General features: G+C 45.4%; 1 protein-coding gene across 4 annotated transcripts in view; it reads right to left on the bottom strand.

Moving 5' to 3' along the window:
- The window catches only part of LOC119396421 (PDZ and LIM domain protein Zasp), a 31561-nt gene that overhangs the window by 2013 nt on the left and 4598 nt on the right, over positions 1 to 24950 (bottom strand). Inside the window, exons 4-11 of one of the 4 annotated variants that reach the window (XM_037663644.1) lie at positions 22258 to 22531; positions 18428 to 18493; positions 15577 to 15664; positions 14083 to 14169; positions 7515 to 7626; positions 5065 to 5251; positions 3302 to 3422; positions 526 to 641 (exon numbers count right to left, since the gene is read on the bottom strand). In XM_037663644.1, the coding sequence (XP_037519572.1) occupies positions 526 to 641; positions 3302 to 3422; positions 5065 to 5251; positions 7515 to 7626; positions 14083 to 14169; positions 15577 to 15664; positions 18428 to 18493; positions 22258 to 22531 (1051 nt within the window). Of the gene's footprint in view, positions 1 to 525; positions 642 to 3301; positions 3423 to 5064; positions 5252 to 7514; positions 8104 to 14082; positions 14170 to 15576; positions 15665 to 18427; positions 18494 to 22257; positions 22532 to 24950 lie in introns of all 4 variants that reach the window. The other 3 variants (XM_037663637.1, XM_049415950.1, XM_049415945.1) reach the window with 3 other exon arrangements.

Below are 24950 nucleotides of genomic sequence, written 5' to 3'. Positions count from 1 at the left end.
GCGTGTGTGCAATCGTGAAAATGCAATCCTTTTTTCTTTCAGTTTTTTAGATATTTCAACTATAACTTCAGTGTATTGTATCCTTCCCAAGAAAAGTTACGTTTACTCTGCGTGAAGGAGTCATTGTTTAGCGAGCTGTACGTAACGCCCGGCTTCTGAGCCACCACAAAGCGTAGTTCAAATTCCGCGCGAATAAGGTTTCCAGCTTTGAAGCGCTACCTGAAAATGTCCTTTTCATCCTCAATTATTGTGCCCGTACGCGTTGACCTCATGCTAGTTAGAAATGTGTTATCGATATGCTACGAATACAATAAACTTAAAGGTAATGTCCAAAAGAAGGTTTTCAGAAGGATACGGAAAGCATAGGCTCGTTCCATAGCGGTTTAAAACTGTACTGCCGAGACGGTATACTAACAAACGCTTTCCGTTAAAACGGCGCCGTTTACTTCATCTACTCAATTCTTGAAGTGTTCGTGCACTGAATTTCGCCGGTAGAGCCCGGTGCGTCATGCCCACTATACTGACCGTGCACTTGAAGCACTGGGAGTGGTAGTTGTTGTTCAGAGCCTCAACCCAGCGATCTCCGGCCTCGATCGGAAATCCACAGCCCACGCACTTGGTGGTGAAGAGCTCGTTCCAGTCTGCGATTCCAAGAGGATAATTAGATTTTCGGATACATTGGGGCTGGGGGGTGGGGGGAGGTCGATTCAAGCCCGATGTGAGGCGTCAGTTCCACTTCGCGCTTCATCAATTTTGTCATAAATCATAGACCGAAATAAAACGAACTTACACAGATCGACTTTCTCAAGGTGAATGCTGCAGAAACGAAAATAAGGTTTGCGATTAAATCGACTGAGGATGACTGCAGATCACACCAACGATTTATTAGCTCTTGCTGACTATAGGCGTGAGCTTTGAAGGTTGGTTGACCTGTTCATATGTGTTGCTGCATGGAACTGAACTCATGGTCAGGTATTAAGAAAATGTTCCTTCGTTCTCTTTTTTTTTTATTCACGTAGCACGTTTTTAGGACTTTGTGAACATTCGTGGAGAGAGTGAGCATACGAGTATCCGCTCGGACAACGTACCGGGGGGGGGGGGGGGGGGGGGGGGAAAGAACCTGAGGAAGTCGTACGCGTGCGCGTCTCGTCTCTGCGGAGGTGATGACATTCTGCTTCGGTGGCGCGAACGGCAGGGCCAACTCGGCGGCGGTGCTTAACGTATACTGATTCAGCTGCGCCGCGCTGGCATATATAGGATTATACGCGATAGCGGCTTCAGAACTTTTGACCACACCTGTACCTTCCATTCTTTAAGCAGGTTTACACGTGCATGTACAAGAGCTACACGAGTAGAGTTCGAGCGATAGAAAGCATTCAAGTTTAAATACACTTTTTTTTTGTGCGGAGAAAGGGTTTGCGAAAAAACTATACACTTTGTCGGTAGAAATTCATTGGTCTTGCTTTGCCCACGGAGTCTATATACAGCTTGCATATTCACACAGCGTGTCTCGAGGCGACCACAAAGTTGTTTCAGTGTTGCTGTCTTCGCAAGACAACAAAAGTATAGATGAAAACCGGCTGGTAGGGAGAAGCCGCGCCGCGTTCATTTTAGTCGTCGACGAACGGAAATCGCACTTGCTGATAATGTGAAAATTAGTTCGTCGGTGCGATTCACGTGAGCCACATAATTATGCTTTGGCAATAACGGTATCTAAGGTCATCAGCGTTATTGTAGCCGTAAATTGTTCCGCACAGCAGAAACACCATCAAATCTCCCGGCATGCATTGTGATCTTTCAGTGGCCCACATTCACATTTAATGTCCCAAATTTCTCAGTACCAACCTGCCAACGTTTGGGCATATGCGTACTTCTTCTGAAAAGCGATATGTTTTCATCTTGGCGTGGTTCAGCAATTACTGCTGCTGTTTAGAGAGACTGGCAGGCTACTTTAAATCAATGTAAAGGCTTTCCTGAAAAAAACAACTCATAACTTAACCTTGTAGAGCACTTCGCGCTAACCACATACTAGTTTTTATTTCGTTCCCCCCGCGTTCGCAACGAAGTGCGCAACGTGAAGCACCCCAGAGTATCTTTATGTCCTCTTCTGTCTTCAAATATTTAAACCGTTACTTTTGTAAGGCATGGGATAATATCCACCTGGTAAGTTCCCTAATGCGTGTTGCGCGTGTTCAGCAGACGAGATAGAGAGGGGTGATTACTATAAACGCAAAAATTAGGCAACCTCATTGACGCGTCGTTTGCGAGGCCTGAACCATTTTCGATGGAGGCGAAAATGTTTGAGGCCCGTGTACTTAGATTTAGGTGCACGGTTAAGAACTCCAGGTGGTCTAAATTTCCGGAGCCCTCCCCTACGGCGTCCCTCATAATCATATCGTCGTTTTGGGACGTTAAACCCCAGATATTATTATTATGCGAGGTCTGAACGCTAGTGAGATAATGATGATCTTTTTACGCCTACTTGCTTTGTTTTTATTGTGACCGTGTATCACTGGCTAAACGAGTGCTATCGCTCGGCGCAGGCCGCGCCAGAATGTATGGGAACCTTCACGATTGTTTTGGAATGTTCTGCTAAGATTGAGCGCGCGACGCGAATAATTGAATTTATTCTGGAAGTGACGCGAGTACCAGCAATAGTGCTGGAATGTTCGATCAGTCATGTATAGTAGCCGACGTGTTTCCCAGACAAACAGATTATTGACGACCGATGATTGATGAGCGACGACCGTGCTTGGATCCCTTTTTCTGGGCACAAGTTCGCCTAATAAATATCTCAAGCTTCACCAGTTTCACTGCTTGTTTCTTCACCGCCACAAGCATGTGACTATATTATGATAATATTGATGATAAGAGGAGGAATGATAGGAGGAGCTGTAACGACCTAACGCTACACGTGACTAGTGACGAACGTCGCGGTAGGCAGTTCGCACTAACTTTTGGCCACATGTGACCGTTTTAACTTGCACCCAAACCTAACTACACAGTCACTCTCTATTGTGTCAACTGAGAGGCAGAAGTTGAGTATTAAATCGCTGATGTCATGCTCCGAAACAGAACTCTACAGCAGCCGACTCACTGTCGTAGTTGGTAAAGTTATTAACGTAAGGCTACCCTAACTTAAGATTTTCTTCTGGCATAGGCTGAATAATAGAATCGCCGGGGAAACAAACCGCAACACATGGCAATATGCGGCATTCGATTGTTCAATCATACATAGGGATCAATGCCTTTATCTTGCCTTAGCTCAGAGGAAGGTTTGTGGGTAGTTGAGATACTCGACCTTTCTCGCAGTAGGGCATTCCGTCTTCGAGGTAGAATGAGCTGTTTCCAAAAGCCGTTTTGCAGTACGTGCATACGAAACACTCGGGGTGCCAGGTCTGCTCAAGGGCGTTCAGACAATCCTGCGGGGAGAAATGAGACCAACGACAGAAGTTTTTTTTAGAACGCGTGAATCTCCTAGGATGAGGTTAATGAAAGAGATGAAATTACGTCAAGAATCTCTAACAAAAAAAAAATGCCGTCCCATAGTTTGTATACGAAGTACCGGGGTCCAAGTTCAAAAATATTTTCCTTGGTGCGTGTTTTTTCTTACATGATGGCGGCCTCCGTGCTAATAAAATAGCCAACATCAGGAGGGGCTGAAACTTCCTCTTACCAAAAACGTTAACGTAGAAGCTTTTCCTCAAAAAGGGGCTGCGATATTTCTGCTTTAAATCTCAGCATCTCCCTCTCTACTACTCATGATATGAACATTATCGCACCGTAGCGTAGCACTTCGTTGCGGTAATAGCATAGGTCGGCAAACTCACTCATGAGTCGACTCACTCAGACTCACTCAGACTCAGATTGAGCCGTGAGTCTGAGTCTGAGTGAGTCAGGCTGAGTACTATTATCGTGAGTCTGATGCTGAGTGAGTCCGGGTGAGTACCATTTTCGTGAATCTGAGTCCCAGTGAGTCCGGATAAGGAAACTTTTGGTGAGTCTGAGTCCGAGTGAGCCCTGAGGGCAATATATATTTCATGAGTGAGTCTGAGTGAGCTACACATTTTTTTTGCCGACCTATGGTCCTATCTACTCAACTTCACCATTACTATCAGCCTTATGAGACGACTCACGTTTATACTCGCGTCTACTCACACATACTTCAAAGCACCAGCGTTCACACGACATCTCAATACTTATTGATCAGAGGCGTGAGTTACGGAGGGGGGCGGGGTGAGGGGGATTTGACAACTCCGGCAATATCTTTCACGGGAAGTTCTTGATAAAAATATCTCGTGAGAGTCATCTCTTTCAATATAAATGTTCTTACAGGATTGTAACCATAGAAAACTTGTATTTGAAGATATGAGGTCAAAACGCGCCAAGTAGATCACCAAATATGAGATACTGATGTTAAAGAGCTTTGACACTATGCCCAAAAAAAAGTTAATTATACGCTAACGGACTCATGAGTCGACTCACTCAGACTCACTCAAACTCAGATTGAGCCGTGATTCTGAGTCTGAGTGAGCCCGAGTGAGCAATATTTCGGTGAGTTTGAGTCCGAGTGAGTCCAGTTGAGAAAAATTTCAGTGAGTCTGTGTCCGAATGAGTCCGAGTGAACCCTAAAGGCAATATTCATGAGTGAGTCTAAGTGAGCTTCACAGTTTTGCCGACCTGTGGGTAATAGTGATGTCGTGCTCTAACGTGAGCGCCGACGTCTCGTCGGACCATGAGCTACCCTTACATCCAAGTGCAGCTCACGATATGCGCACAACTACTTATTAACAGAAAGCCGTTGACACACCTCGTAAAGCTTAGCTCGAAGGAAAAATACGGCATAAAGGCTCATTGACTGCTTCGCATGAAAGTGATTCCCACGATGCATGAATTCTGCCGGATTTTATTTCACCACTGATTGCAGCAGACCCTTACTGCGCATTCTGTGAGAAATATTTTTCACTGACAAAAAGTACTTAAGTGGTAAGAATGGTCTGCTGTATGCTATGCAGTATTACCCGTCTAGATTTAGTTCACGAGAAGCTGAAGGCACAATCTTACGCCTTTGATGCGATGTCCACACTTCCTGCAGATTGGGGCCATGTAGCATTCGTAGCAGTGTTCACAGTACAATTTGCCCTGCTCCTCGACGAAGCCAATGTCCTGGAGCGATTTGCGGCAGCTACCGTTGGAGCACAAGAAGTGATCCGGGCACCAATTGCGTCCTAGCGCTGTCACAAACGGCCCCCTGCAAAGGACATTCAGTCAAAAGGCGGTGCTTAGTGTGCGTGGTTCGCTTCTTGCCGTTACGTTACTTTCTTGGCTACTGTAAGAGATCAAAGTATATAAAAGCGTATGCGATTGCCGCTTCTTCTTTGTCGCTTTTGCTTTGTTTGTTTAGGCACTTGTGAATTCAGTAGCAATTGCTTCACGCTTAATTAAAGGTAACGACGGAGCCATGGCGAACATACCCTTTTGGAGTACGCCGTACCGCTGAGGTGAAGAAAGCAGAGGTGATGAAAGAACCGTTGGGTCGGCGTGCTTTCACTCATCCACTCACAGCAGAAAGGTCATGACGTCAACGTATACAGTTACAGCTACAACGAAACGTTGTTTATTATCTTTTTGTACCATATTTCAAGCTAAACTTATTACGTCACAAATAATAACCGACCGAGATATGGAACGATTTAGCATAGCTTTGCCATTCAGTTGCAGTAGTATGGTGCAGTAATATCGAAGCTTACAAGCCGGCTCCAATGCTGGTGCCGGCTGTAAGCTTCGATATTGCTGCGCCATGCATTCGCAGATGACACATGCGAAAAGTAGCCGAAAAAGCTCGAAAAGTAGCCGCAAAGTCGCCGAAATGTAGTCACATAATGTAAAAATGTTGGATCTCGTTTTATCGGGTTATTGTAAGCTCATTGTCACAGCTAAAGCTGCTTTTGGTGAGTTTAGGAGCCTACAAAAATTATGGAACATGTATAAAGGAATAAAGTTGTCAGCGCTTCGATTAACATGTTATACTATGGCTAAATATCCACCACACACTTGAATATAAGGCAATTCTAATTGGAGCTGAAGTTCAAGTGTACACGTTTGAGTTAATTTTGACAATAGTTTCTGGAGAGATATAAAAGCTGGAACTGGTGACGTTACTAAGTCGCAGTCCGAACTTTATCTTAAGAACCGGATTTTTTACCAGCAGACCATCATTCTTTTTCTAAGGTAAGTTTGGTCAAGATTGTCACTAAGAAAACTCACCGAAATTTCGCTTATGATATCGGCACGGCCAGCAGCTTCATTGCTCTTTCTGCCAGATGCGCCATAGGATTTCAGCCAGACAAATCTTGGTAGATATATATCTTCCATAAATCGACAGCTGGTTTTACCCACTTATAGCTTCCATTTGCAGATCCATTCCAGCTGAAGCTGCCAACATTCAAACTTTTGGATCAATTTGGACGAAATGCAAGCGCCCGCATCGTATTGACGATGACAACGGAAAACCTTGAATAAAAAGATTTGAAGTGCCATGGTCACACGGCCGGTGTCCTAAATATTTGCGAAAGTTGCTGCATATTTTGTGCTACACACATTTCCATGCAACTTTTACCAAGCTACACGTGAAAAGTAGCCAAAAAGTAGCCAAGTAGCCAAGCCAATTTTGTTTCCCGCCAACAGCTTGAAAAAGTAGTCTATTTGACACAAATTAGCCAAACCTGGCAACCCTGCCTGCAATGTGTGTTACGGGCAGCACTAGAACGTAAAAACGTTTGGATTGAGACACATAAAATCCAAGAAGTACTGTATCGGTTATAGCTATATATATATATATATATATATATATATATATATATATATATATATATATATATATATATATATATATATATATATATATATATATATATATATCAAAACAACAAGGGGTTTCTAGGTCCGGTGAAATATTCACAGAAACATCAAACAGACGCGCGTGGAAAGCAATTTTATTTCCGTTTCGCTCGGGGTGCGAGCTTCATCAGGCTGCTGAAGCTCGGACCCCAAGCGAAACGTAAATAAGATTGCTTCGCACGCGCGTCTTTTTTATGTTTCTGTATATGTGTGTGTGTGTGTGTGTGTGCGTGTGTGTGTGTGTGTGTGTGTGTGTGTGTGTGTGTGTGTGTGTGTGTGTGTGTGTGTGTGTGTGTGTGTGTGTGTGTGTGTGTCACACACACTAACGTCTCAACGTAGCCGGGCAGCTCACGACGGCCTGGAGACCATTTTTACCCCTGACACCTTCTTCAGCCGCTGTGTATAGTACAGTAGATCGCATTGTGCCCCGGCCCCGCACCCTGCTATCATTTTCTCCTTTTCCTCGACTTTCACAGCGCTCTTTACCCCGATGAGGAGCAGTGGACAGAGATGCGCGTTTCCAGCTGACCCCTCCTTGAGCTCATTGGATCCTGCTTTCACCACACATATTCAACATGCGTCCCTGGGGCGCATTGAGTGCCCGAGGTGCGTACCTGATGGGCGATCCGCAGCTGGAGCAGATGGGTATCTTGCCTCCGATGGCCTGCGTCAGCTTTCCGCGGCCTCTCTTGGGCGCCGGCCTGGACCCCGCTCCTTGGGAGAGACCTGAGGGGCCCGTAAAAGGAGCCGATGAGGCACCGGTGGCGAGTGCAGGCGCGGGCTGCCCAACGGGCGCCCATGGCCCGCCGTTGCCTATTTTGGTCGGCGGCGCGCGTGACATCGGCTTGGGCGCCGTGGGCGGCGGTACCTTGACGCCGCCGATCGGCTGCTGCTGGCCGCCGCCGAAGCCCGACAGTGGGCTCGGCGACGACGACACAAACGAGGGTGGTCGCGACGAAGCTGGGCTCGAGACGGGCGAGTATGGGGACGCGGATGGGGATGAGGGCCGGAAGGGCCCTCCCGGCGGGGCGCCGAGCGGCTGGCCGGCGCCCCACTTAGGGGTCGACGGGGCCGCGGTCACCCTCTGAGTGCCCGGCGGTGGCCGATACGTAGGCACGCTCGGCATGGCGTTCGACTCCAGAACGCCGCCGACGTGAGCGGGACCGCCGGCCTGTGCGGGCGGCCAGGTGAACTTGGCGCCTCCTTGCCGGCCGACACGGCAGCGGTGGTCAGCCGAAAAGGCAGCGAGGTTGGCAGTCATCGTGGCGTCGCAGATAGGCGGAAGCCAGGGAGATAAAAACAGGGAAGGCAAGGACAGAGACAGAGAGAAACAGGGCCAGAGAGAAAAGAGATGAAAGACGAGCGAGAGAAGAGAGGCGAGAGAGCGCGGTGTTGTAGGGCAGAAATGAATGCATTGCCGAGCACTTGGAAACATTTACCCTCGAAAACCTGTAGCAGTCGGCCAACACGTGATACACGATGCTTCGCCTCCTTTCTTCCTTTCCAGAAAAAGGTCACGTATCGAAGAATCTCGCGCACAGGACATTGCCCGTTCAGTCGCCCCAGTTTTACTCAAAGATCTTTCTGGCTTTGTTTATAGTGACTCTTTATTTTGTAAAGACTGCTGTCTCGATTCCATTATTTGCTATAAACTCATTTCATCTCATTAGGTCGTAGCTCATCCCTATATCTTGCTTCTGCAGCATTACGCAAGTGATTTTCGTTTCGACAAAAAATTGAGATTTGATCTGAATCCCTTAAGTAACCTGAGGCTAAATTCGCACAGTTTTTTTTTTCTTCGTAAGTGCTCTTTGCCGTTGGTTTCGCGAGACATCTTGGTTGATGATATTTCCAGCATCCCATCGCATGGCTGAATTTTGCTGCAGCGTACAAAGCTTGCGTAAGAAGATTTTTGAATACGGCCTTAAGTACCTTTTTTTTTTCTTTTGCGTGGAGAGTGCCTTTTGCGTGCAGAATGCTTTAGTAGATAGCTCACTTGTTTATACGTTATTGGCTGTGTGGCGAATGGGGTTTCCTCAGACACGTACGTTTTCTAAAGCACTTCTATAGTTTGCAGGCAATATACGACATTCAGATCTTCGCTTTTCACATTCGTGCTTGAAGGGCCTTGTTGACTTTTAAGCAACCCGGCTTACAATTCCGTTCCCTATGGTGCATCAGGTCTGGGACAATCGATAAACGTCATTGCACGCTTTCTCAGACTACTCTACTACGGCGGCTCCGCAGTTTCATTGTTTGGTGTCCGGTTTAGGGCTATTTTAAGACTACGATTGCTTCGGCTTTTTTAAACCGGCTTATTCATGTTTAACCTCGCAACAGATGCAAAATTTTGAAAAGCGACTGTCGTCTGAAAAAGTCTATTTTGCTCACAGTGTATCGAAGATATGAACTGGCTTCATATTTTTTTCGTACATCAGAATCCCCATGTGCAGAATACGCGCTTTATGCGTGCCCAGGCTACTGGCAATCGCATAAAAGACGCATGCCCTCGTAATGCTTCTTCACTGCAGAGTTTCCCTACTAAAATACCGTTCGAACCTCGGCGACTTTGCGGAATGAAGCTAAATATGGCTGTTAGCTATGAGTGAGTCATGGCAGTAACGTTACTAAAATGTTACGTCACAGCGATCGAAGGCGTACTTCTCTAATACGAAAGTTATACAGACGTCGCTATAGTGTTTTTATAAGTACGTAAGAGCGGCCGTAGAACTCAGAAAGTGTAAAGGCAGACTTTGCATTTAGCGAGCGAATGTCCTGTAATGAGGTTATTTTAAGGTCGCAAGACGCGTCGCTCTCCAGACAATTTTAAAAGACGTTCACGGTTGAGCGTATAATCCAGCGGAGCTTATAATAAGCTTATAAAAACGAGTGTATTGACAGTACTTAGTTCTTTATTAATGACAGTTACATAACAGTAGCCACCGCAAAATGCACATCCTACGATGCACACAGTGAGCATTGGTACTGGAAGTTGGTTCATCTATATATAGACTAGTTAAACGAGTGTAAGCTAGCTAATTTGGTAGGTTTGTCACATACACATTATATGGGCGCAAGTTAGTTTCTTTGCGCCTACTTCACATGCATATGATGTCCTTCGCATTGCAATGGTTTCGCACAGATTAAGCAGTTTAGCAAACCACAGCCGCCGTGTGACGAGTCTCCATACTTTCCCTCTATTTCTTGTTGTCTCTCGCAAGAAAAAAAAAAGAAAGCTCCAAGAAAGGCAACATAGCCGAAGGGAGGTATTGTGGCAGGTTTAACGATTAAACTTATTATTGCGTTACACGATTCAGTGAATGTTTGCTACACACTGAGAGATGCATTTATTGCAGTAGTGGGGACGTGCACCATGCGTTTACTGTAAACGGTGTCTTAACGAGTGCATAGTTTCACGCATGTCGCACACAAAACACAGACAGAGATGCGTTTACTGGAGGACAGGGAGTCGCGTTTCAAAGCAGTCTGTTTCCAATTGCGCCATTTCAACTTTAGGAGAACACACCCAAAAACAACATGCAGATGCATGCAATGCACGATAGTACTGAGCAGTGTCAGAACTTCAATGCTACCAGTGTCGATGTTGTGCTGTGCCGACATTGACATTGTTGCAGTAAGGACATTGTTTCGGAAATAATTTGCATAATTATTCTGACCATGAAAGGATTCCTGAAACCATTTAGTTCCGAATACGGAGGAGGCCATGTCACTACAGTGTTAGAGCAACACGGCTCAAGATTGGCGATTTACGCTTGAAGTGGGGAATGCGACATGTAAACTAAATAAACAAGCGCATGTCTCGGGTATTACAAAACAATTTCACCATACAGCTGCAGCCCTACAATTGCGTTAGCACCCACGCCAGGCACGAACTGCGTTACTGCTATAGCCGTCCCGCTTATGGCATGATGCGTGAAGCTGGCACTCATGTAGTATGGATGGATGGTAACGATAGGAGAAGGCTAAGAGTGGATTCGGCGATCACGAGAACGGCCATGACAGTGTACTTAATAAGCTGCAAAGCAGGAGTGAGAGGCTAACAGCCTATACGGTGTCCTTTCGCGTTCTACTTTTCCTCGAGTGAGTTCCTGCAATAACGCCTCTCTCCCGTGACTTTTAATTTTCATGGCATATATATTCTACAATTGTGTCTTAGAGAGAGAGAGACTTTATGCAGTGTTGTATTCTCCTTGCCTTTACTTCCTATTTCTTTTCTTTTTTTTTCTGTTGCGTATCCTTCCTTTTCTTTTTTACTCCCCTTAACCCCTTTTCACCAAGGCAGGGTTGCCAGCCGGTCAAAGAACTGGCTAACGTCCCTCTGTTTCCATCTGTTCCTTTCTCTCTCTCTTGCTTCATCCAGTAACATCCAATAAACGACACACAAAAACAACACAGCTTTTAAAAACAACATAAAAGCAGCCCATATTGAAACCCATCTTGCATTCAAACAGAAACATCTTAAGAAGCAATGCCTTATAGTGTTGTCAAGATTAGCTTACTGCCGACGAAAAGTTGCCGTTCGGCCAGCGCATACCTTTGTATGGAGCGGTTGCTTGGCGCTTAGTGACCGTTACTGAAGCTTATCACGTTCTGTTCGCCTCTTGATTTGTACTGCAGTTGGCTATCATTCCTCCTGCGCAGCCTCGATCACAAAAGGTGCCGCATTGCCGCGAGCGCTTCTGCGTGTTACGGACAAAAGGGCCAAGTGATTCAATAAGGACAAACAGGCGTCGTTTTCGTCTTCTTCTGCTTAATGGGGCCCTGGGCTAGAGTGGTGCTTCGATCCGAGGCTACTCGGTGTCCTCCACAAGGTCAAACGCTAATCATCTCGGAGGCTCGTCTTTCGATCGCCGAGATCGATCCAATTACAAAATAGCCAGCTGTGACCTGCTTCATCACGCGGAACGCGAAATTGCATGCGTTCGATAATGCGTCGCCGAGGATTAGAAGTAACTGGAGGAGAAAGACCTTCCGCACCACCGAACATTGTGGGACCAGATGACGGCTCTGTTGGCGTTTCGCTGAGAAGAGCGCGCATATTGAGTATTTCGACAGCATCCTGCAGTTTAACTAAAATCTTTTGCTGCCGCGTTTTATTTTTTTCTTCGCTCCATTGAAAGTTCCCGAACCTGCGAGCAAAGCGCCATTTTCGAATTGCTAGCCAGGCTTTCTATGCATGTATTCTTGCCGGCAGGAGGTCGAAGTGCTCCACGAATTCGTTACAGCCTTTCCCAGCCATCTGCTCCCTACCCGACACAGCTATCTTCGTTCCAGACATGTAGTTACAGGAGGCGTTGCTTAAGAATGTTCCCATATCGACGGTCATTTGGCTTCCATCGCCTCAGGAGAGCGACGCGCCCGGTACAAAGACGACTGCCACAGCTTGCAGAACTGGGAATGTCACTTACGCAAGAAAGTGCGTCTGAAAGCAAGGCTGTTTATGGAAGCAACGGCAGTCAGATATGCCATCACAATAACCATGCGGTACTCTATATATGGGTAGGACTCGCACAACCTGGTTACCAAACTACCGTGTGCTGTATAAGTAAAATTCACTGAGCAACGGCTTATTTCAAACATATCTGAGTTGTTCAGCAGCAATTATGCATTTTAAACAATAACGAAACAGTATATGCCACAATTCGAAAAAAAATTGTTTAGAATATGCTTACAATATATCGTTGATTTAAATTTTATCTTACAAGTATATCATTCAGACACTTCAACCGACACTATTGTACTCGTCACTATTGTATTCATCTCTTACGTAAAAAAAAAAAAGCGAGAGAGAGGGCACAGTGCTCTGTGCCAAGCACTGTGCAAAACCCTTGCCAACAACACTCACGCTTAAAGGGGCACTGAAGAGATGATTAGTTTAGACCTGATAAACTATTCCAAAAGAACTCTATTGTCGTTAGTTTCGCCATCCTAATTTAAATATTGAAAGAGAAAGTGGAGGTCAAGTACTAATTTTTTATTTTTGCGCGCAAATTTGAGCACCTGAATATCCCTTTGACGTCAGAGGTTTCGAAGTTATTTTTCGTATTTCGGCCTGATTGGCGTCATGAAATATCCTGAACCTCGCTCTTCTAATGTTCGGGTTCTCTTAGTGCACAATGTAACTTAGTTTTACCGATAAATAATTACGCAACTCCTATGAGACGCTATCAAAATCTGTGAATACAGCAATTTGGTGCGGAATCCTCGATGCGGCACCGCCATCTGTATTTTCTTTTTTTGCCCATTTTTTTTTTCGCTTACCAAGCGCATTTTCGCGGCAAGTGTAGTGTTCCTCGCGTTGCGAAAGGGCGGTTTACTAATACGAGCAAAAACGTTTTTCTCTTTAGTATCCCTTTAACGTAACTTTTTCGACCACAGTTAGCAATACGTGCCATAGATCTTGGGTTACTTAAGAGTCAGTGATCGGGCTTGTAAAGTACTCGTACCTATTTTAACGCAGCATTGGGTTTAAATGGACAATGGAAGAATATACGTGCAATCCGATCTGCCCCGTATTTCCTTTTATTGTGGAATGCATCTGGTGCCTGCTGCAATAACGTTGAAGCTGTGTGCCTGTTGCTTAGCTGATCTATTAGACTTTTTTTGTACTTAAATACAAAGTGATTAGTAATACAACTTATTTGAATATAGAAAAAAAAATGTGCGAATTGCTGGGTGTTAGCAATGCGTGAAAAGTTACCCCTTTTCCTAAAACTAACAACCAAATTATCCCACACCCTTTAAGTATTCTACTACCCCTTCGTTGAAGATGATGCTCATTCGCGCGTTGTAATGACCAAGAAAGACATAAAAAGTTGGGCGGACATTATAAGAGTGAGTAAATTGGCAAAAGCGAGTAACTTCCGACAGGACAAAACTTATAATAGGTGTAATTATTGTGCACACCACTAAGCATTGGCGTAGCCAGGGATGGGGGTTAATCCCCCTCACCCCCCCACCCCCCCCCCGGAATTAAAATTTTCCATGTGTAGTATATACGCACGCACACATACAAACGCACGCACGAACATACATAAAGAGTGGTTAAGTACCCGCCCCCCTCCGCCCCCACAAAAATATTTCTGGCTACGCCTCTGCCACTAAGGTATGCTGTTAGTAATAGTCCAAAGGGAATGGATACAAAAAAAAACGTGTACTAACATTCCAGGAGGTCTTCGAGTTCTGGTCCTTCGTGCGCATGTCCGTTTCCGATGCCATTTGTGTAAGGAGCGGGGGTCTCTGTGACGGCTGCGTGCATCGGGCCATGCAAGTTGTTAGCGACAACTGCAATTCACTCCATCCATCAGTACGAGACGCTCGTGCTGTTAGCATTCACGCCTTTGCGCGTCACACTCCAATACCTTGGGCCGCTTCGCAGACAAGGCGTTGTTATTTTACGTCTCCAGTGCACACAATGACATATGACAGTAACAACATGCTAGATGAATGAACTTCATCACTGTGATAGTCTGGGGTCATCAGATGAAGGGACGAGAGAGAGGAGGGTTGCACGGTGGGCGCCCATGATTAAAATATATGAGCTTTCGTTTATGAAATTTACCCTTGGCTGTGGGCTCTTCCTGATTTATCACACTTAGGACGATTCATTATTCGAGCCCCACCAAACACAGGCAGAAAAAAACAACAAAAAAAAACACATACAGGGCGTCATCATCCCTCCCCCAGCTCACAGTCCCCAAAGTTTGCCGTAAGTTGTGGTCAGTTTAGGCATGCATGTCCCAGCGAACAAATCACCAGAAAATACTTTTATTTTCTCGTTATATTTCCCGATTATTAATTTTTGATGTGAAAGTGCACAGAAAGAGACAGGCACACACGGGCTCACGAATATTTTGAATATTTTAGGGACGCTGCTGCCTGTAGGTCTGTTGAGCAGCCAAGAAACCACCACTAATCCCAGCGCTTTATGAGACGGTACAGCGCATCTGGTAGGCTTAGACAAATTGATGTGGCGATTACAATTACGATTACGTGCGCGGGATACATTGCGTGCGTGCACAATCTGATAATTAGAGCAGCCATATTTTCTGGACAGGCACTGAAAAAGACCTGGTCACACTGAGCGCTTCATTTCAGAAACTTGGAAGGCGATTCAACCTCCAATTGAAGTCGATGAAATACGATGTCTTCCTGAGCGAGTTGCGGGTGAAAATACCGTGCTTAAAACAAAGAATTTATTTTCCATAAACGCAGGAATGTAACATTCCGTATCGGCTATTCGTATCCGATGCTGAAAGGTGAAGGTAGCTCCCTAAGAAAGACAACGTCTTCGAAAATTATTTGTTTCCTTGTAAATTGTTTAATTAGTACAGATGTAGCTGGTGCCCTTTGCCAGTAACTAATGTGCCATAAGAATGAAGAGGGAATAATAAACTAGCGATTGATTGATTGATTGATTGATTGATTGATTGATTGATTGATTGATTGATTGATTGATTGATTGATTGATTGATTGATTGATTGATTGATTGATTGTGAGCACACCAGCGCTTGGCGAAGCCACACTAAAGGCATCTCAAGTGACTTGATCTCACAAAGTGTGCACAGGTTTGCCTTGAAACCATGCAACCCCTCCGTATAGTGGTCAGCGAGTACACGCGACCCGTCAGCGCCTCCTCAGTTCGCGCCTCTTACCTGGTATCGGACGATGAGCGTCGGCCACAGGTGCTGTCACGGGATGCAGCGGTGTCATGCCACCGAACGGCGGAGTCGTCTTCGCTGACTGTCAGGTGAGCAAGCGGAAAGAGTGGCGTCAGTTCCAGGGAACGCATTCTTGCGCTTTCCCGTTTCTTTTCTTATTGCTCCCGTTTCTTCTGTTGCTTTATCTGTGTGTGCAATTTCTACTACGTCTTTCCTCTGCCAGAGCATACCATACATATATATATATACATATATATATATATATATATATATATATATATATATATATATATATATATATATATATATATATATATATATCCTACAAATGTAAACGCTTAAGTATAGCGGTTTGCATTACCAACTCTATCACGAGTGCAGCCAAACAGAGGATTATTGACGTTACGAATAAACATGGCGCATAGAGAGTACGGAATAGGAAAAGAAAAAAACTTGCTGCAAGACACTATCGTGAGAAGCCAACATAGAGCCAAGAGAAACATTGAGACGTTTGAAAACGGGCTAACTTCAATTTCTTCGGAATAGGTATCGCTTGGATCTTCATACATTCGGTTGATGTAAAATACTCTTCGGCATTTCATTTATCCTTTGTTATTCAGGCTATGTTTTTTTTAAAGAGAATTTTGAATAACCTCAATGACACCTAGCTGAATTTTACTTATTGAGATTACCACAAGAGGCCGGTGCTATTTGCACGGGAAATAAAAATGAAGATTTGCTAATTAACAAAGGGGTATCTGACTAACGACTAACGTGCAAACTAATTACTTTACTGTACATATTGTAATTCTCCAAGTTATTGCTAATGACTCCGAAGCGTTATCGACGTGGAACAAGATTTACGAACACCACCAGTTTTAAGATACACGTTCCCAATGTCCGCGACGAACGCACTGACGTCACAGTCATTTGTTTTTTTTTTTTTAGCTTCAGCTTTCATAAAAAAGCGTGTGGATAAAGAAAAGTACGTGAAACATGAGTGCCTTTTTACGGCAAGTGCAGCAGTGACAGTTGTTTCGTTTTCATTCTTTATGCTATTGCAGTTGTTGGGGCTTGTTGTCTATATACTTCATTTTTGGGATAGCTGCCCATAGCTGTAGGCAAACATTCAATTATTTTTCTTCTTTTTTTTCACACTTCGTAAAAAAGAAAGAAGGCAGCACCTATCTGAAAAGCGGTGCTAGTTTCAAAACTTTACTCAAGGGCGCCTTGTCGAATGACTGGCTTCAACTCGTAAATAACACTTAGTGCGCTAAAAGGTTGGTTAGAAATTCATGCTAATTATTGATAAATAATCGGCTTTCATTTTAAGTTACGGAGCATGTCCGCCCCCACGAATAATTCACATCAGTGACTATATACATGTGTGCATTCTCTTCTACAGGTGACGTTTAAACATTCGTTTGATGTTAAGGTATCCCACAAGGCATTTAGTTCACTTAGCTGACGAAAATAGTGTTGGGAGTCAATAGCTTTAAGGAAGGCGATTGTACCGGATGCCAACATGGACGTATATATGTGCGGTTAACATTAGCTCGCTTCTTAACTAATTATTGCCACGCATTTCTTGTGTGTGTTTTATAGCATATGCACTATCACCTCGGAATGAAAAGCAGACCCTACAAGACAAAACACAAGGTGTATTTTCATTTTCACCCTTGACAGTGTGCACGTGTGTGGATAGCACTGGCGTTGTTCGGACATAGGGATTTAGCGCTGGGGCTAGAGCGCATTCCGTCCTAGCTGTTTAAACTGAGAACACGGACAGCAGTTTTGAATGTTTAAATACCACAGGTGCTCTTCCTTGTTTCTCGTCATTCGCGTTGTCCTACAGGCATGATAGCTCAGGCTCAAAGAAGCAATAAAGACGCTTTTCGCTTCGCACGAGTGCATTGAATATATCCGTTGTATCGATTTTCGTATACGTGTTTTCAGTGGAACATCGAATTATGATGGTGAACGCCATTGCCCTGCAATTAAAGATGACGCGTCACATGTGAGGGCTTACAACCTGTTTACCTTGCACAAGCAATACACTAGCACAGACATTAACTTGCCAGTCATTCGCAAGGAGTTAAAGACAACCAAAAAGTTAATCATTGGGCGAGTGGTGAACTGTATTATGTTTTGCGTATCATGTCGCGTATGCGCTACGTTTGTTCATATTTTTCTGTACAGATGCACGTGCGCCTTGGTGTTCAGAAAAGCTAGTGTAAAGAGCTCGGGGCATGAATAAAAGCAAGTTTGCGTACCCTCCGGTTGCTTGTAATGCCTACCTAGCAAAGTAATACAAAGTTTAAGGAACATATAGCGACAGGTCAGCGCATAATGCGCGCATTCGCTAACATCGCTAAGTAGCGACGCGAATGATGCAGAACGCTAACACCACACATAGTCCGTCGCATCTCCTGTCACGTGTTGTTTTCGTTGCCTCTTCGATTGGTTTGCCGATAGGAAGTGCTACAAACGAGCTCCTTCATGTTAATTTGTTTAACTTGTATAGTGGAGTGCGAGAGCCCCGGTTCCGCGCTATCGAAAAAAACTGTTTACACAATGACCTGGACTACATCGCATTACTTACATATTCAGTAAATTGCGCATTCATGCCTGCAAGCTTAGGCACTCCTCAGCTTTTGCGCGATGATTTGTTAATTCATATACTATAGAGATAAATAAGTGTTCTTTGTACAAGAGGGGAACGATGTTGGCCCGTGGTGTGTGTATGTAGTTAACCTGTTACTCGCAGGAAAGCAGTTGCTGTTTGTGTTTCACCACCAGTTGTGTAAGGTCGTAATAGAGTTGGCTCCCGCTTGGAACGCCTTACCTGCGGAGTCTGAGGCTTAGAACCCGCCACGGGCGAATGCGCTGACACCGGGCGGAAATCGGACCGCTGTCCAGGGAACAACAGAAGTGCCGCAAGAAGAAAAGAGACCAAAGCGACAAACTCAGCAAGATGCAGGGGTGTTCAAATGTGCAAGTCAAAACGGCTCGCATGCAGATCACAAACCGCGCGCCAAGCGTTGCTGTTGCAAATCACACAGCACTACATGAAAGCACGAGGAAACATGCACTCACTTCTCACGCCCATTGCTTCTCCGCTGACACATTTTTTATATTATTTCTGTCTCACGCGCCTCACGAATATTTTCACAAGAACGTCCGAAAGATATATAAAGGTTTAAGTGCCATAGGGTCCGCTACCACATTCGATTAAATCAACCGTTTCTCGCTCCGCTATCACGTTTTTATGTGTTAATAATATTTGTTGTCCTTAGCAGATAAGTCGTTAGCCCTGCGCGCGAGAAGTCGTTAATTTTTTTTTTTTTTTTTATGTGAACATGGAAGCGAACCTCTTGTGCAGTAGGCACCATCTGAAAACGTTATTCGTCCCTTGAGGCCGAAATGACTGGGCGAACTAATGGCTCGTTAGCAGTTTAAACGACCGAGACTAACGTCTCGCGGCGCGAACGAAGCACGTTGAGTTCTACTACCGTTAGTTTTATCCGCAGACAACATAGCTGCGTATGCCAGCAAGCAAACCAGCCATGGCCAGAACCCGATGACTCTGCTTCAGTTCCGCTGCAGAATTCGTCGGCTGTTAAGCATGCATTTTCTTGGCACTTATTGCGAATGCCAACGCATACACCGCGAAGAAAAAAAAAAGGGGGGGACTGACAACAGGACACAGCGATCACATCTACTGGCGCCAACTGGAATGTGTGCCCGAGTGCGGCGCTGAATTAAATATTAAGGTTTATTTTTGTCTGTAGCAGGAGCTCATGACTGCGGGCTTAAATTACCCCCATATATTTTCGGCGAGAGATTGCGGAAAGCGTATGGTTAAATTAATGTACATATTTCGAAGAAGGAAATAATCTGAGTCGTTATGCCGCTGAAAGGTTCTCGCATCGCGAAGTAAATGGCACGATGGGGTCTGAGGCAGGCATAGTTTGCGTTCGTTTAACCCAAACGTTACTTAGAGAACGAATACTAGCAATTTTTCGATTTTCTTAATTCTGTAAGATAAATTTTAGACAGAAGTGAGTCTGTTTTTAGGCCTCCGCAATATTCTTGCAAAAAAAAGAAAGAAAAAAAAGAAGGAGGCACTTTGTAAGATTCGATTTGGCTGATGGGCACAGCCTATTGAATGGGAAGAGTGGCGATTAACCATAGCAAACCAATGCGTAAGAGCACCGCCCCTTCCTTTCCTTACTTCGTTTCCTTGCTTTATTTTTTCGCGTAGTAGTATTTTCTTAACCACACACGGTGGCGCCGCAAACGTCATTTTTACGTCGGCGCACCTCTGCAGCAAAACAAAAATAAACGCAGCCGTCACGTCGTTTTACGAATTACCCGAGTAATTTGGCACTCTGTAACCAAGGCTTGGCGCACCCATTGTGGGTAGAAGACACAGACGAATGAAAAAAAAAAAGAGACTACCAGAACACAGAGCCGGAATTAAGCTGTACGCGGTGTTAGGCTCAAGCATGGAGTCACACATCATCAGCCCAGGGCCAGGCAGCAAAAAAAGCACCGCGTTGAAGCACACTCGCTCTGAAAGCCGTGCACACTACAACTACTCGATCCGAAGCACCCAGACCACGAAGCGCCGCCTATAGCCGCGTGCAGCCCGAGCGCGCGCCTGTGCCGAGACACCGCGCGCTGCAAGATCGCGACCAGAGACACATTCTCGTGAGGCCGTGAGGAGCGTTAAGAGCGAGGCATTTCCAGCCGCTCATCCCGTCGTGCATCTGTTACACGGTTAGTCTTCTTATTCGTGCACGTGACGACGACCAGAGAGTAAACAAGATGGCCAGAGTGGATTTCAGTTGACTTGTTTGGCACTTTATTTGAAAAGCATTTCATCACACGATGGACAACACAGCGAAAATGACGTTCTTAACACTCCTCGGTCGGGTATCGTAGTGCGGTCCACCAAATTTACCACGGTGTACATGAATATCGCGCAAATCACGAAGCTCATACCAAGAAAACAAATAAAACAATACTCCGTAACAGTACTATGAGGATAAGAGACGGGACGCGGCCAACAATGCCGACCGAGCGGAACAGTTACACACGGGACAGACGATACAGGGCAGTCGAACACGAGCTAAATAATGCACGCAAGGGACTTGCTATTTTCTAGAGCACATTCTCTTCCACACATGTATAAAATGTTTGCCTAACAATCAACACAGAAAGCGAACTCTCGTAGCGTGCTTTTCATGCTGCCATCTCACTTTACAATACAAAAGTGTAACGACTGTTAACAATTGCAGTACTGCAGTATGACAACCAAAAGAATCTTGAGGTTGGTTTCAATAACAAAGCTGCCGTTTCTCAAGACCGACCACGAATACTTGCTACAATACTACAGTTTTTTTTTTTCTCAACAGAAGCTCGTAGGATTTGTAAGGAGGTAATAAACAACCATAAACTCTGAGTATTCTGCAGGTACTCCTTTTGACACTCATCATTGCAGTATCCTGAGAGAAAAATGCAAACACCTCATATTCAACTGGCCTATTGTGTTCGGCAGAGTATCATTACTTATACCCAAAATATGAAAAAAAAAAGAAATATCACACATATCGCCTAAGTATACCTAAGAGACACACATCTGAGCGTGTAAACGTAAACATCACATAAGTTTGACATGAAAGAAATGTGCCAAGAAAACTGCAAATGTATATAGCGCTTAGAAAATAGCGCTGATTTCGCTTTATGGGTCGGACGCATTTTCACGAAACTACTTCGTTACACCCTTTTTCGTACGGGTATAATGTAAGGACAGACTGTACTCATCAGTAATACGCAATACCAGTGTTCTATTTGTTTGTGTGCCGTAGCTCGTTGCTTTTCCTTGCAGACACATGCGGAGTGCCAACTTTAGCAAACGCTACGACCCTTACAGTCCTCAATACAATATGTGCAGAATAGCGCGGCTACACTAGTGAACGTTCTCAATTTTTACAGAGCGTGACCTCTTAAAAACGAATAAAATGGAGTAGCTCTCGACCGAAGGGTTTCGGTTGATCTTCAAAGTTTACCCTATAATAGGCTGATATCACCAGTGAATCATAGCCATGTTAATAATTTACTAGTTGACATTGACCACACCGGTTTGATTACAGACCGCTGATACGCTGCCATACATAAAGATTTTGCAGACGTGACAGGTAGAACGAAAGGCAGCCGTTGAAAATGCTGCTAGCTCATATGCATTTATATCAGAGGACGGAGAGACGAATGCAAAAGCGTCCTCCTAGATTAAATAAGAGGTTGGCACAGAGAGGTTAGCTAGCCACACACACAAAAAAAATAACTCTGCGTAAAAAACTGCTCTGTCATCCTTATTGCGAGAGCCCGCCGTGGCGAACGCCACTAGGTGCAGCATATAGGGCACAGTGTACACCGACACAAGAGGACAGGCGACACGCGAGCATTCCTAAGCTGCACATCACAGCCCGCCTCGGTGGTCGTCGACGCGGCCGTGTACACCTTGCCCGACCGCGTCGCGCTACGGCGCCACGCACGGGACGCGAGTCCTGAACCGCGCAGGGCTTGGCTTCCTGTCGATGCGAGCGGAAGCGGCGACGCGCGTGCCGGCGCGAGCCCCTAGTTCTGGAAGACTTTGCGGAGGTTACTCACGCCCATGGCAACGGGGGAGTCATAGCAGATGCCGGGGCTGTCGGGTGGCGGCGGCGGCTGGTCAGCCAGCGGAGCGGCCGCTACCGGCGAGTGCGCGGCGGGCATCGCCTGGGTCGGCGTGTACGGAGCTGCCGGAGTGAACTTGGGCGCCGGCGGTGTGTACAGCGGCGAAGAGGCTGCTCCTACGGTGGGAGCCCTCGGGGCTACGGGCACCGGGGCCGGAGCCGGGGCCGGAGCCGGAGCCAGCGGAATTCCCTGCGGGATGTGGCCGCCCCTGGGAAGACGCAGCGGGCATGGTCTTCGGAGATTTGTTTAAGCACATAGAAAGAGTATGCAGTCCTGTGGAAGTGGTTGCGCTTATGGAGTCGCTTGTTTTCTTCAAAAGCAAAGTGGTATATAATTTGACTCGATATAGAGGAATGAGAGGACAGTGTCCCCCTTCTGGCGCTAAAATAAAATGGCTTTTCACGCAGTTTTCATGCGAAACGTTGAGCTTGTGTGTTGTTTGTGAGTTTGGTAGGTTAAGTGCCCCTGGGTTGCTCCTAGACCTAAGCCAGGAATACTCTCACTGTTTGTAACCTTTGTTCGTCCTGTACTGGTCTGCCGTTAACTCCACCAACGAATCGTAAAGATCGCGTTTCAAAAACAAAAAAACGCCTTTTTCTCTTTCTTCAACCTATACTTTAGAGGTAACCTTCCTCCATAGCCGCAGTGGCTTACATCCTTTCACGTCTTTCAACTAAGAATGGGACAGTGGTTCTGTTTAACAACCGCAGTGGCCGAATTTTGCTTTGGGTTAACTGCCGAAACATCGCTCTACTCAAATTTCTCTGCTAGATGGCAGTAAAAGCCTCACATAGGGCAAAAACCAATCAATCGTTCTACTATACTATGCCATCCGCATTTTTAGGACATCAAGCTCCGCTTATCAACCGTTAACATAAATTCAGCTCTTATAATTTCTTTAGAAAAATAATTAAAGAAAGCATATGAAAGCAAACCAAACATTATAAAAAATAAAATAAGAACCATTACAAAATCTTTACTTTGCTACTGGTTCGTTGATTGAAAGCCAACACAACAGGTTATAACCACGCGGTCGTTGGCCTATCGTGTTCCCTATAGATGGGTGTTCGAGCGTCGCAGCTGACAGGGAATAGCAGCCAGCAACGATAACAATCTCTTTACAATAACAACGATAAAATTAACGCTAACGATCTCTTTAAGAAAGAAAGCTCTTAAAAAAAACGCCAGGCCTGCGAGGAAAGCGCAGCACAGTCACAGCGAAAGCTGGAAGAGCGGCATTTCTAGAGCCCGTTATAAACTCTCCTGTGGCTACTAATACAGGTACATTAGCAACGTACCCACTACGCCACGAAGCGTAATTTTCAGGAAGTTTTGAAGCACCCAGCACGACATTATTCGTTGTTCTGCGGAGAAGCGAGGTACCATATGTAAGCGATTATGTGCAGTTTGTTGATGCGGCGGTTGATGACGATGAATAATTATGGTTGCGCCCTTTGTAATGGGTTGGAAGCTCTAAACGACCCACTAGTTACGTAATGCATATTGTGTGACGCCCGGTCGTTATTTAACTGTCCCACCACGCTTTATAACATACGTTAACCGGAGAAACGTAGAGCGAGAGAGAGAGAGAATTGACTTTATTGAGACCCTGAGGAAATGGATCATGGGAGCCTTATCGGCTTCCTTGGCAACCAACAGAAGTGCACTTGCGAGGAACCCACTACGCTATAAATCATTGTAATTTTTGATAAGTAGGGCAGTAGGCACTGTGCCATTTTTCGTCATTCTACAGACAGCCGTGGTACCTGCTAAACGCATGTAAGGCATTATGCGCACTTTGTTGATGCTGTGCGTGATGACGATGAAGAATTATAGCAGAGCTCTTTGTAATGGGTTGGAAGCATTCAACAACCTACTCGTTGCGCAATTCGCATTGTGTGACGCCTGGTTACAGAATTCGCGTTGTGCGACGCTTGGTACTTATTCTACTCTTTTACCACGCTATATTGCATATGCTAATGTGGTTCGTTCCCGACATGAAGCCTGTATAGGACCTTTTTGCAAAGCAGTTTCAAACACCGGCATGGCTCAGAGGTTGAATACTGGGCTCCCACGCAGAGGGCCCAGGTTCGAACCTCGTTCCATCCTGGAATTTTTTTCTTATTTAGTTTTTTTTCTTATTTCGAGCGATACTGGTTACGGACACCGGCGGCGGCGGCGGCGGCGGCGGCGGCGGCGGCGGACAACTACGGCACCAAAAACGGCCGGTGAAATGATCTCATAACAGCTTTCGCTGTAAAAAAGCTCAAATAAACGCAAGATCTGCGGTCGCGTTGCACTCATTATTCCTTCAGGGACGCTGTAGATGTGATAGCGACGAGCTATTGACCTTCCCAGACTATAGTATACAGGGTGTTTCAGCTAACTTGCGCCAATAATAATATCTGGGGTTTAACGTCCCGAAACCACGATATGATTATGAGAGACGCCGTATTGGAGGGCTCCGGAAATTTCGAGCACCTGAGGTTCTTTAACGTGCACCTAAATCTAAGTACACGGGCCTCAAACATTTTCGCCTCCATCGAAAATGTAGCCGCAGCCGGGATTCTATCCCCCGACCTTCGGGTCAGCAGTCGAGCGCCATAACCACTAGACCATCGTGGCGG

The sequence above is a fragment of the Rhipicephalus sanguineus genome, chromosome 1 (assembly GCF_013339695.2).
Source record: "Rhipicephalus sanguineus isolate Rsan-2018 chromosome 1, BIME_Rsan_1.4, whole genome shotgun sequence".
NCBI lineage: Eukaryota > Metazoa > Arthropoda > Arachnida > Ixodida > Ixodidae > Rhipicephalus > Rhipicephalus sanguineus.
The sequence above is the reverse complement of the archived record's forward strand: the minus strand, read 5'-3'. Positions and strand labels throughout refer to the sequence as shown.